The 14,382-nt window shown below is 39.8% G+C and overlaps 1 protein-coding gene across 2 annotated transcripts in view; it reads left to right on the top strand.

Moving 5' to 3' along the window:
- Positions 1 to 866: 866 nt before the first annotated feature.
- MINDY2 (MINDY lysine 48 deubiquitinase 2) overlaps positions 867 to 14,382 on the top strand; it is an 86,255-nt gene continuing 72,739 nt past the window's right edge. For both annotated transcript variants that reach the window (XR_009007659.1, XM_007166108.2), the window contains exon 1: positions 867 to 1,881. Coding sequence is in view for 1 of the 2 variants with exons in the window: in XM_007166108.2 (XP_007166170.2) it covers positions 1,036 to 1,881 (846 nt within the window). In the remaining variant the exon portion in view is untranslated. The remainder of the gene's footprint in view (positions 1,882 to 14,382) is intronic.

Raw genomic sequence — 14,382 nt, 5'->3', positions numbered from 1 at the left:
ACAAAAAAAAAAAAGCCCTTGTCAGGAACAGATCGCAGTGGGTTAGAGTAGCACCCAAATCCCCTTTTATTTGTCACCAACAAAACTTCCAGCCTACTCTTGTCTGCCCTCTCTGAAAACTGAATGGCCTTAAGAGGAGTAGATTCTCAATAGAAAAGTCACTTTTTCAGGAACAGGCACTTCCCACTCCATGCAAAATGAGGCCAAGTCAACAAAACCGCAGAGACTTGGCTAATGCAAGCACAAGCTAATTTATTATGATTGGCCCAAATTACCCACTTTTTTTTGCCGCGCAGGCCAATATCCACAACCGCACTGATGCCTCATGTAGGGCGAACGTTTTCACCAGTAGCTGGTGAGGAGCACGGTGTTTCTCAGCCAAAACCGAGGGAGACTGGAAATTGTGCAGTGCAGTAATCCAAACACCTCGAGTGGATCCCAGCCTTTAAAATCTATATCTCGTAAGAAATTCCTTCCATTTTCCATATTACAAGCTGGGGAAACAAATCTCCGGAGCTCTTCAGGGATGAGCTCTTTTTCAAATACTACAACCACTGCCACCTCCCCATCCTTCAGTCCAAGGTTGAAACACACACGACCCAGTTCTGAAGGGTCACATCTAGCTGACCGCCTCCCGGCGGGCCTTTAAAGAAGCCGCGCGGTCGAGCTGCCCCAGAGTCCAACTTCCGGCCACAAAATGAGAGGATGTTTTCCTCCTGGCCACACCTTCCTAGCCTCGCCCTCCACGCCCCGCGCGAGCAAGAGCGCGCGAGCGCGCGGGCGCGCGGGAGGGGCGGGGCCGCACAGGCCGCCGCAGCGAGTTTCGCCCTCCCTCAGCGGCGCGCAGGAACGCCCAGGGCCCACGGACGGCGCGGCGGCGCGCGCGCGCGCGCTCTCGGTGCCCTCCTCCGTGACGTGCCTGGCCCAGGCCGCGCAAGGCCGCTCTAGCTGCCAGTGCCTCTGTCATGGCGTCTGAGGCGCTGTCTGAGGAGAACCCGCCGCGGTCTCTTTAGAGCGAGGGGCGGGCGGCTGGGTATGGAGAGCGGCCCCGAGAGCCTGCAGCCGCTAGAACACGGAGTGGCCGCCGGGCCGGCGCCAGGGACAGGTTCTCCGCAGGAAGGGCGACAGGAGACCAGGCTCGCCACTGGGGATGGTCCTGGAGTATGGGCGGCGGAGAGCAGCGGCGGGAAGGGGCAGGGGGCGGCAGCCGCCGGGAGGAGCCTCTCGGACTCGGCTTCTCCCGCCGGCTCGCCTCGGGTTCTCGTACCCTGCAGCTCCCTCCCGGGCTTGGACTTGAAGGGGAGCGATTTGGAGACTCCTGCTGCCCAGAAGGCGCCTCTGACAGGGCAGCACAAGGTGACCGCCTCCCCGGAGGCAGCCGAGGCCGGAGCCGACCATGAGTTGGGTCCGGCCGGAGACGCGGGCGCCCTCCCGGATCCCGCCGGCACCTGCCGGGCAGAGTCGGCGGCCGCGGGCTCCGAGGAACCCAGCAGCGGCGGCGGCCTCAGCAGCAGTTGCAGCGACCCGAGCCCTCCCGGGGAATCGCCGAGCCTGGACTCCCTGGAGTCGTTCTCTAACCTGCATTCTTTCCCAAGTAGCTCCGAGTTCAATAGTGAGGAAGGAGCTGAGAACAGGGTCCCCGAGGAGGAGGAGGGCGCGGCGGTGTTGCCCCGGGCTGTGCCTCTGTGCCGAGAGGAGGAGCAGGAGGAGGGGGAGGCAGCCCAGGTGCTGGCGGCCTCCAGGGAACGCTTCCCGGGACAGTCTGTTTATCATATCAAGTGGATCCAGTGGAAGGAAGAGAACACACCCATCATCACGCAGAATGAGAATGGCCCCTGCCCTTTACTGGCCATCCTCAATGTTTTGCTTCTGGCCTGGAAGGTACACTTCGCAGCTTTCTATTTCCTACAGCTTTGGGGAGGGGGAACACGGGGCGAGGGTGCTGCTGCCTGTCAGCTGATGGCTTCTTCCTTTTTTTCCCCTCATTCATCAATCCATCCCTTTTTCTTCTTACATGCAACTCATTCTGAGACTCCCTTGTTGGAAGAGTGTTCTCCTATGTATGTCAGAAAGAATTGCCGGCAACCTCAGGTCTCTCTTGTAGCGTTTAGTGATGAGCGTTCAGCATTCAGCTATGGCTGATATACTTGGAAACAGCCGGGACTAGGAGCATCCTAAACCCTTTGATTTGTTTTTTTAACCTATATTTTTCTGTGTTATTCCTTCTTACTGACTTTATCACGTATGCAAAAGAGTGAAGAAATGGGGAAGATCATCTTCAGAAGTTACCATCAATCCGTGATATCAGGGAGCAAGTTTTGATGGTTACGTTTAGTCTGTTTTCCAACTCCTGCTTGCTCCATTTGGGTGTGGATACTTAAGGACATGGTGATGGGGAAGATGTGGCCCCTTAGACAAATTCCATTTAAGGAAAAGCAGTGGCCTGAGACCTAATTACCATAACTTCTTGGTTTTCAAAGATTGTTTTTATTTTATGCATGATTTTTACTTGCCTCATTTCTTTGACTCTACTTAAATAGTCTGGCATTATTACCAGTAACTACACATCAGATTGTGTGAAGGGAGCTAAAATTATAACAACTAAAATGAGAAAAGATATATTCAAGTTAAAGGAGCAAAAGAGGGAAGGGCCCTTCAAAAGGAAGTATATCGAGGACTCAATATATTGAGGACCTGTAAATGAAGTGTCTTATTTAAGCTTGCAGTTTTAGAGTGCTGAGAAGATGCATCTTAGAGTACATATTTTACTTTTAAATTGGGAATTGTATCTATAGATAAAATGTTCCCTAGAAAAAAATAACCTGGATTATTGTGACTAGTTAGGAAGAAAATCAAGTAAAGGAAACAGTGTTTATTAAGTCCCTTCATCTTCCTTTCTAGCAAGGGCTAATGCAAAAGAAATAAGATTAGATCTTACCAGTATCTAGTACATAATGGCACTCAAATGTTTTGCGTGAAAACTGCCTGCGCTTAAAGAGCTGTTGAGCTATTTGGAGTTGCAGCATCGACTTACTTGAAATTACTAAAGAACAATGCAAGACAATACACTATAAATACTAGGTTATAGGAAGCAGATTGAAATGCATTAGACATCCCCAAAGGTGAAGTTTTCCTTTGGTCTGGCATAGTCCCAGAGAGCTTCATGGAATTTTTAGATCTTGAAGGAAGCTTTTAAGGAAAAGTAGGATTTAAAATAACAGGAAAATGGAATTCCTGGGAGAGGGAAGGGTATAAATAAAAGGGATGAAAATAAAATGGATTAATGTATGTGTGAGTATGTTTTGGATGACAGGAGTGGTAAGTTCATATTGCAGGATAATAGAAAATAAGATTGAAAAGGTGAAGAGCCCCTTGATGAAAGCCTTTGAATGTCAGACTAGGGAGTTAAATTTCATCCTGTGAGCCAAAGTCCCCAGTCTTTCTGTCAGAAGGAGTAACAGTTTCCTTTAGGCTTTTCTCACTTCCTAGTTTCTACATAGTACTGCAGAAGTTCAGAGGAAAGAGCAAGTACCGTGGTCTCAAATATTTGGGGATAGATGAGCATTGAATTGGTCTTTGAAAGCATACATTTGGGTTCCCACTATATGTGAGGTACTAGAAATACAAAGATGAGTAAGATGCAAGTGTGCCCTCATGTAGCTCATTAGTAATGGGGAGACAGACATAGAAACAATAACCACATTGCAATGTAGAAGTTCTAAATATGCTGTGGAATTACAGAGAAAAGTGTAATTGGGAATGGAACATGTCAAGGGAAAGCTTCATAGAAGAGGTAACCTGTGTACTGGGTCTGATGGATGAGTAAGAGAAGTTCCTTCCAGGCGGAGGGAATAGTGTGTTCAAAGATGCTGAAGCAGAAAAAGGTTTTTTCTATTTGGAGACTCCAACCTTGCTTGGAGTGCAGTGGAGGAGGAGAAGGAAATGGCAGTAGCAGGAAATAAAATTGATAGGTGGGTTAGACTCTGAATGAGCAGGCATGCTAAGGAACTTCGAGATTGTTTTATAAATCTTTGGTTCTTAGCCTTTTTTCTGCCTCAAGGCTATTGATGCACACAAAAATTACTCATCAGTAATCATCAGTGACTGATGGGGAGATCGATTAAGAGAAGCAAGGTTGGCTAGAGCAGTGTTCTCAAAGTGAGTCAGGGCTTCTGAGGTCAGTACTGTTCATAATAGTACTAAGTTGTTTTTTGCCTTTTTCACTCTCATTCTCTCAGCGTCAGTAGAGTTTTTCAGGCTGTATGATGTGTGATGACATCATTGCTCTGACAGTTAACAGACTCTGTGCTCGTGCATTCTTGTGTTTAAAATTTTTCTCAATTTTTATTTCTAGTATGGTAAATCTTGATAGATATAATCCACTTAAACAAGAGCTCTTTGGGATCCTTAATAATTTTTAGGACTGAAGAGGGTCTTGAGACCAAAAAGTTTGAGAAATGCTGTAGTAGAGAAAAATAGTAAATAGGGTATGAAGGTAGTTGTCAGATTTCAGAGGACCCATCATTAGGCATGTTTAGACTTTATATACAGCTGATAATAGGAAGCTACTATAAATTGCTGGATAGAGGAATGACATAAAGAAAGGGGTCTTTTCATTTGAGATTAGACTGGAGATGAGATTGTAGTGAGTGTAGCAGGAAGAATTGATGAGGATAGCTCTTTTGGATGGGAAATTCTTTGCCCCTTCTCTCTGATGAGGATAATGTCACAGCCTAAATGATGAATTGATTGCTATCTGGATATAGGAAATGAAGGATGTGATACTTTTTCTGATTGGGTAATAGAGATTGGTTGGATCATTCAAAAGGTAGAGAATGTGTTTTAGATGGGAAAGTTGATGTCAGAGTTTGGCTGTGTCAGGTTGGAATTGTCTGTTAGTGGGACATAAAAATATAAATGTCCATTGTGCCTCCAGAAACAGAGAATGGGCCTCAGGAAAGACGTCAAAATTATGAGGAAAATTGAACTGGAGAATTATTGCATAGATATAAGTATGGTATCTGTGAGAATAAATGAATTCTCCAAAGAGAGTGGTGAATAGTTCTCAACTATTTGCCATCCCAGTATATGTGAGGAACTACAAATTGCCAGTATAAACATCCTCCCTCTATTTTCTCCCTCCCTCTTCCGTCCAGTTCTCCAGTAGACATAGAGAAAACAGAGGAATAAAGAGGAAAGCAGAGGAATAAAGTTGTTGGGGAGAAGGGAATGCTAAGCCGTAAAGATGAGAGAGTATAAAAGAAATCAGTATAGGCACAATTTGAGATGTAAATGAGAACTAGAGAGAGGACAAAGTCATGATAGTAGTGTGGGAGAGAAACTCTAATTAAAAAAAAAAAAAAAAAGGTCAGTTATCACTGTCAAATGCAGCAGCATCAAGGAACTGGTGGAGTAGGAAAGATTTTGCCAAAAAGGACAAATATGAGAACAAGGTCGCTAAAAAGTCAGGATAGCATGGAATCCTCAGAATAGGTGGTAAAATTCTCTTCAGAGGAAAACAACAACAATCTTTTTTTCTGAAGTAATGGAAGGAAGATACAAAGACAAGGTCATGTTAAGATAGAGAGACATGAAAATTGAGGCCTCATTCTGCATTTTGGCAGAATAACAGATGATCTCATCAGTAATAGCTGTTGAACTTGCCAGTAATTAAGGAGAGAAGTTGTAAAGCATCGAAGGGTGAATTTCGTGAGAAAATTATGTTGTATTTTAAAGAAGTTCTCATCTCATTGAAGATTATGCCTAGGAATTTGAGGCATAAGCAGAAAGTAGTCAGTGGCCATGGATAAATTGGGGTATTCTTTTAAAACTTCTAGTATGTCAATTTTGCTTCCCCCCCCGCCCCCCAAATAGTTCTCTCATCCCTGGAAATAGGAGCAGGAAGAATGACTGGTTAGGATTATCAGGTATTGGGCTTTTCAAGGGTTGATTCATGGAGTGTCAATGGAATTAAGAATTGAAAGTAAAACAGTTGATCATCTTTTTTGGGGGAGAATGAAGTAATGAGAAAAATCAGTAAGGAATTTCCTAGCGGTCCAGTGGTTAAGGCTCTGCGCTTCCACTGCAGGGGGCACGGGTTTGGTCCCTGGTTGGGGAACTAAAAAAAAAAAAAAAATCAATAAACTGAATACATTAGGAAGATTTGAGTGATTCAAAGGAAGTAAGTGCCATGATGATTCTGGGTGAGAGATGACAGTTAAAATTATCAAACATGGTAAGTACTGAGTTGGAAATGTTGGAGTTTTAATTAAAAGTGTTGGTTTAGGACTGATGGAAAGTAGGTGATCATTACTAATCTGTAAAATAGTTGAGCTGTGATAATCCAACAAATCAAGAAAGAAGGAAATCTGTTCATTAAATTTAATTCAGGCTCAAATTTCTAATTCTCTTTAGCTGACACCAGGTAAATTGACCCAAATTGAAGTCTTAGAATACATTTTCATTTTGCTTCTTTATTTTAGACTGTTTTTGGTGTTTTTTTAATAGTTTTTCTTTAATCTTTCATTTTATCTATCATAAAACAATGCCATTTATAGGTTTATTTGAGGGCTGTGGCCCAATTAATCAGTTGTGTTTATAAAAATCAACAAGTCAGAAGATACATAAAATATAAAATTTACTTTCTGATGTTATTGGCCTATGTTATAAATACTGAAGCAGAGTGATGGGTACTTGGAAGTTCATTATGCTGTTACTTTTCGGCTGTTCCATATGATTCAAATTTTGCATTATGAAACATTTTAAAAAACTTCTGCCTTAATGTTTTTATGTTTATGAAGGTATTACTTTAATAATAGAGGGAGTCCCTGCTTTGTCACACTTCTGTTTTCTTATAGAAAGAATATAGGTTCTAAGGCCCACATACTCAAAAAATATATATATATATACACATACACATATATATATATAACTTATACTGTACATTGTAATAGAAGACATAGTATTGTAATATCTAATCATTATGTATCTAATTATTATGTAACATTTTAATGGAAGACTGAATGCACTATTCTGATTTAAGATGCTGGAAGCACATCCCCTTTCCTCCCTAGTCCTTTGGGTGGGAAATTTTTCCTCTTCTTTCTTTGCTTAGCAGACGCTGAGAGGATCTCCTACTCCACATCAAGGGAGGAACAGCAGGATTCTTAAGCAAGTTTGTTTACCTTAGGTTTGTTGCTCCAGACATTAAACCTAGAAACTATCAATATAAGATAAAAATTGATACATTTGATTCAGTAAAAAACAAAAAACTTAAGGTTAAAAAAAAGAAAAAGGACAAAAAGATACCTCTTCCCCAAAAAAACTTCACCAGGAACTAAGTCAAGTCAAAACACACACTATAAACTAAGGGAATTATCTGCTAGATTACTGTATGTGTCTAAGGGCTAATTTCTTAATTTACAGAGAGCCCTTATAAATTAGAAAGAAAAAACTGAGTGACCCAAGAGCAAAATGAGCAAAAGGCCATTAGCAGAAAATTCAGTGAAGTTCAAGCGGACATATCCTCTGTCTCATTATCACCTGCAGAGGGTGAGCTTCTTACCAGAAAGCTTTTGCTCTAGTTCTCCCTCCCTCCTTGATGACTTTTCTTTTCTCATACCTTTTCACAGATACCTCTTCTTACTTTTGACTAGGTTTTACTTTCTTTTTTTACTTCCTGACTTAATAGGAATATTGCAACTGCACAAATTTTCTCATATTCCCCTTTTCCTAAAGTAGGCACAAAGCTCTTTTGAGGATTTCCAAGTGTATTATCTATAAAAATGGAAAAACAGATGGTGAGCTGAAGATTCCATTTTAGCCTCTGCCCACCCTGTTTGTTTTTTAATATAGATCCTGTAAGAAGAGATTAAAAACTTCACACAGTGGTGGAGTTTTGTTTACACAAAAGGTGCAAGCAACACTTCCGAGGCTTTCATTTCCAGTCTCTCTTAAGAATTAGGATTGGTGTAATATCTCTGGGTTTGTCAGATAAAGTGGATATGGGCTGATGATATTATGAATACTCCCTGTGGTGGTTGTCCTATTAGTGATGTCCTCATTTTCTCCTCTCCCTTTGCTATGAGTAGTCCTTCAGTGGAAAACCTTCCCATTCTCCTTCCATCCTTGTCTCTGTTAAGTCCCAGGTGAAGGGCATTTGAGCACAGGTGGTATCAGTAATCCTAGGGCTTTGAATAATAACAGTAAGTACTCAATTATTTTTATGTCCAGATACTATGCTAAGTATTCTACATGTATTATATGCATTTTCTCTTTTAATTTTCTCAACCACATCATGAAATCCTTGTGTAGATATTGTTCCTATTTTACGTACATAGAAAACTGAGGTGCATAAAGTGTAAATAACTTACCCAAGGTAAGTTTATACCCACTCCAGAACCTGAGCTCTTACTTCAGATATTTGGTTGGAAAGTTAAAATTCAAGGTAAGAGTAAGCCTGGTGGACAATAGGCCTGGGACAAACCAGGGTGGAAGAAGAGCTAGTGATAAAGTCAGAGAAGCAGAAATAGACTTCATGATTCCTTAGAACAAATCCTGGGGATCTGTTCTTTGTACAGATTCCTTCTGTTTTTAGCCCCCTGTGTTTTATCCCATGTCCTCTCAATTGTCTGACACTTCCAATTTCAGAGCCTTTCTTGAGTTCTGTGGTGAACGAGCTTGCCTTTACCATCAAAGTTTATTAAGTATTTTCTTTGATATTTTCAGTAGTCAAGTTTTCTCTCTCCTGCCACTACCCTAGTTCAGGCCACTTTCATCTCTCTCCTGGACTACTTCAGTAGCCTTTTAACTGTCCTCTTGTCTTATCTTATTCTCATCTGCCTTTCAAGCAATTAATATAAACGTTTCACTGTCACTTTTTCTTTGGTTAGATTTTCAGCATGGTAATAAGCTTGCTGAGCTGCTTAAATATAAGTCCAGTGAAATTTGAACTAAAGATGCCTTTTTTTTTAAAGTTGTATTTATTTATATTTATTTTTATAAATTTATTTATTTATTTTTGGCTGCCTTGGGTCTTCGTTGCTGCACGCGGGCTTTCTCTAGTTGCAGTGAGCGGGGGCTGCTCTTCATTGTGGTGCGTGGGCTTCTCATTGTGGTGGCTTCTCTTGTTGCAGAGCATGGGCTTTAGGTGCACAGGCTTCAGTAGTTGTAACTCGCTGGCTTTAGAGCGCAAGCTTAATAGTTGTGGCGCATGGGCTTAGTTGCTCCACAGCATGTGGGATCTTCCCAGACGAGGGCTCGAACCCATGTCCCCTGCATTGGCAGGCGGATTCTTAACCACTGCACCACCAGGGAAGCCCCAAGATGTCTTCTTTTATTATACATCTTTTACTGGGACAATTTCACTGGAAAAACATTCTTCATTGTTCTAAAACCTTTGAATTGCGTATAAAATAGGACATTCTTGAAAATCTAATACATGTGAATATATCTGCAGTTTCTGATGGTTTTAAATAGTTTTAAATAGGCCTCAATATTACTCTGAGAATGGGGTCTAAGTTCTGATAAACATTGAGGGTAAGGGTGTTTCAAATTGGCCGAAGTTGAAAGTTGTCTCTTATTAAATTTTCCTGATTTGAAATACTGATGGCATGTAGAAAGTCAGTTAGATTTTTAGTATTTTTAAGTACAATAATTATTCTTAATAATAAATGAATATTACCTATAAGAAATTAGAATATAAAGCGTGATGTATAATAGCTTATAATACATGTTTATTTGCTGGAGCCAGAATTAAAGGCATGTTGAAAGGATCCTTAAGTTTTTTAGCCCTTATTTTGAAAAAAGCTGCATTTCGTCTCTTTGATTCCCATTAATAATACTTACAATATAATTTCTTTACAATTTCAACTTAAAAAAATTACGAATACTATATGATTTGCCGCATATCCAAAATCAGTGAAACTTGAACTGAGAAGAAATTTTTTTTGTGTGTGGACACGCTGTGCTGCTTGCAGGGTCTTAGTTCCCCAACCAGGGATTGAACCCACAGCCCCTGCAGTGGAAGTGTGGAGCCCTAACCATTGGACCACCAGGGAATTCCCAAGAAATTGTATTATTTAGTGATCCTTTTTACCATAAGTAATGCAAAAACAGACTACAGCACAGGAATCAAATAATTCACGGACAACTTAAAAATATTTGTCTCCTGAGACTTCCCTGGTGGCACAGTGGTTAAGACTCCATGCTCCCAATGCAGGAGGCCCAGGTTCGATCTCTGGTCAGGGAACTAGATCCCACATGCATGCCACAACTAAGAAACCTGCATGCTGCAACTAAGGAGCCTGCGAGCCACAACTAAGGAGCCCACCTGGTGCAACTAACTAACTAACTAAATAAATAAATATTTTAAAAAAAAATTTTGTCTCCTGAGTTCCAACTCAACTTTCTGTTTGAATGTCAAACTAAATTTCACAGTTACGAAGCAGACATCATTTTCTTCTGCAAACTTACCTTCCCTTACCAAATGTCTTATTTTTATTAAATGTATGGATCTTAAGTTTTAGAGTTCCCTGAGCCTTAGAGTCAACTTCAATTTTTCTTTTCGCATCATCCTCCACTTTTCACCGGTCACAAAGTTCTGTCAGTTCTTCATTTAAAATATATTTCACGGGACTTCCTTGGAGGTCCAGTGGTTAAGACTCTGTGCTTGCACTGCAGGGCGCACGGGTTTGACCCCTAGCTGGGGAACTAAGATCCCACATGCTGTGCGGCACAGCAAAAAAAAAAAAAAATACACACGCACACACATATATATACATATATTTCAGATAATGTTTTATGTAAGATTTCATTGAAAGAAAGTGTTGCTGTTTTTAGAAGTCTGTATATTAATTTTGTATCCTGCAGTTTTACCAAATTCATTGATGAGTTCTGGTAGCTTTTTGGTGGTGTCTTTAGGATTTTCTGTGTATAGCATGTCATCTGCAAACAGTGACAGTTTTACTTCTTTTCCAGTTTGGATTCCTTTTATTTCTTTTTCTTGTCTGGTTGCTGTGGTTAAGACTTCCAATACTATGTTGAATAAAAGTGGTAATGGGAATTCCCTGGTGGTCCAGGGGTTAGGAATCCGCACTTCCACTGCAGGGGGCACAGGTTCAATCCCTGTTCCGGGAACTAAGATCCTACAAGGCACACTGGGTGGCCCAAAAAAAAAAAAAAAAAAAAAGTGGTTGAGCATCCTTGTCTTGTTCCTGATCTGAGAGGAAATGGTGAAATGCTTTTCACCATTGAGTATGATGTTAGCTGTGGCCCTGTCATAAATGGTCTTTATTATGGTGAGGTATGTTTCCTCTATACCCACTTTGATGAGAGTTTTTATCATAAATCGATGTTGAATTTTATCAAAAGCTTTTTTTGCATCTATTGAGATGATCCTATGATTTTTTGTCAATTTGTTAATGTGGTGTATCACATTGATTGATTGTTGCAGAGCACGGGCTCTAGGGCATGCTGACTTCAGTAGTTGTGACACTTGGGCTCCAGAGCACAGGCGCAGTAGTTGTGGCGCACAGGCTTAGTTGCTCCGCAGCATGTGGGATCTTACCGGACCAGGGCTCGAACCCGTGTTCCCTGCATTGGCAGGCGGATTCTTAACCACTGCGCCACCAGGGAAGCCCCAAACGGTGTGTTTCTTGAGTACTTATTAATTGGTATTGTAATTAAACATTTAACAATGTTCTTTGGCTGGTCATTTTCATACTTACCATTAGCTATATAAACTGTTCCTTATTTCTTTGTTATTACTGGGTCCCCTGCATTTCTCTCCCCCCTCTCCCCTACATCAAAATTATGGGTATCAAAATCTTGGCATATCACTTTTGAGATGTTTTACATTTCTGTTCAGGATATTAACACTTTAAGCAGGTTTTGTTATTTTTATTTTTGGTCTCTCTTGAGTCTGTTCTCAAGTACACTTCACTCTTCGAATGACTAAGAATTACAGAATAATTGGGCTGAATTAATGATGTTTTATCCTATAGTTGAATATTTGGAGTTGTAGTAGCTATTTCCTTTTGTTAATTTAAATATTCTTTTGTTAATTTAAATGTGTAATATTGAATATTTTATTTAAATATTAATTTTAATAGAAATCTAGTTAGAATAATAAAATATTTATAGGATAGGACATAATTTATTTTCCTAGATAATAAAAGCTTCATTTTATTTGGACTCTATTAATTTGAAACTGTGTGTTAATATGTACTGAGAGGTTTTGTTCAAATTTTAGGAAGAATATTTAAACTACTTAGAGTACCTTCTAGGTGTCCTTGAATACATTAATTTACTTGTAAATGATATGTTATAGATTATTACTAAAAGAGGACCATCTGAGAATCTAGGTCATACTTCATTTGTTTGTCTGTTTTTCATCATAAGATTTAAAATTTAGAGATTCAGACAGAATGCCACAATTTTAAATTCTGTATCCTTAGCTAGCTTTCCCATAACCTGTTTTTTCTTTAATAGACTCTAAAGAGACAAAGGAAAGAAAGTCTTAGGATCATTAACAAAATCTTCAGCGTTTGCTTTTGTGGTGATGGTGGTAGAGGGAAGCAAAAAGAGAAGCAAGCATTCAGGAAGATCATTTTGTGGTTAAAAAAAATTAAGATCTGTTGATGGCTCCAAAGTATTAGTGGGAGGGAGGCAGGCATTTCTTCACTATTATACTCTTTTGTCCCTAGCTTTAGTGAACATCCAGAATATTTTGTTGGCTAAGATTCGGGAAATGAATATACCACTCAGTATGCTTGGGAATAGTTAAAATATTTGCGTATTTGTTGTCCCACTTCTAAAATCTCTATAAAGGTTGTCATTTCCTACTTCAAATGTTTGAAGCAAGACATGATAGGCAGTTGTTATTATTAGGAAATTTCAAGACTAAACCCTGAAATCATCTATTTGTAGAAATCTAGGGTTGTAGAATGTATTTCCCAAATACATATACTTGTTAGTGCCTTGGTTTCTTATTGACAGTTTTATAGTGGGATTACTACATTGACCAAAAGAGGATAAGCTATTTGTTTATGGGATTTTCTGGTGAATATATTTCTGCACTGAATTTGTCTGGAGTAAAAGAATATATAGGTCTCATTTAAGAAGCATTGTTAGGTGAAAATTGGACTTTCAGAGTGGTCTGACAGTTATTCAGAATGTAAATATTCACAGTGTACATAAACTACTGGTTTAAATATCAGACCTTCCAAGTGGTATTGAAACACCTTGATAAAATATTATCTAAAAGCAGTTAAAATTATCTAAAGCAGGGATCAGCATACTTTTCCTGTAAAGGACCAGATAGTAAATATTTTAGGCTTTGTGGGCCCTATCGTCTCTGTTGCAAAGATTCAACTCTGTTATTATAGTGCAAAAGCAGCCAAAGACAGTACATAAACAAATGAGAGTGACACCCAATAAAACTTTATTTAGAAAAACAAGCAGGGGACTATAATTTGCCAATGAGTTTCAATTTGAAAAATATACTCTTTATGGGAACTCTCTGTACTTTCTGCTGAATTTTTCTGTAAACCTGAAACTGCTCCAAAAAAAAAGTCTATTACAATTTCTGGGACTTCCCTGGTGGTCCCAGGGACTCTAAGACTGTTAAGACTCTGCGCTTCCACTGCAGGGGGCGTGGATTCGATCCCTGGTCGGGGAACTGAGATCCTGCATGCCATGTGGCGCAGACCGAAAAAAAAAAAAAAGTCTATTACAATTTTTAAAAATGTCCTAGAAAATAAGAATAATTTAGAAACAAGTAATGATCAAAACCTCCATGGCAACTCTTGGTTTTCACTGAGTGATAAAGCCACTGGATGACTAACTCATAAGTACCAACTGTCATGTATGCTTTCAGAGGGTCTAAAACTGTTCTGTTTTACAGGGATCTTTTTTAGCACTTACTTTATTCATTGATTAAAATAAACAAAAACTTGTGACATACTGTTACTACATTTGGTAACATAAAGATCCAGAGCACCTTCTTCAACATGTTGTTGGAGAAATTGCTGATTTAAATGATCCTGAAATAGTAATTCCTGAGGAATTTTTAATTATGCTGCTATTCTGTCATTGCTATGTTAATTATTTTGTTCGAGTTTGCATCCTACAGTACTTATTTTTCTTCCATGAATATACCAAGGAGTATGCTTTTCAATAAGTCAGCTAAAATATTTACAATCATTGGCTGTAATATCTGTGTAATTCATCTGATAATTCATTTGAAAAATTCATTTAGACTGTGTTGCAGCTGACTTAACTTTTGAAACTTAAATATGACTATAACGTATATATCTACTTTTAACCTTTTTATCGTGACATGTAGCGCATACAGAAAAGTACGTAAAACAGAGATGTCCAGTT

The sequence above is a fragment of the Balaenoptera acutorostrata genome, chromosome 3 (assembly GCF_949987535.1).
Source record: "Balaenoptera acutorostrata chromosome 3, mBalAcu1.1, whole genome shotgun sequence".
In the NCBI taxonomy this organism is placed as follows: Eukaryota; Metazoa; Chordata; class Mammalia; order Artiodactyla; family Balaenopteridae; genus Balaenoptera; species Balaenoptera acutorostrata.
The sequence above is the reverse complement of the archived record's forward strand: the minus strand, read 5'-3'. Positions and strand labels throughout refer to the sequence as shown.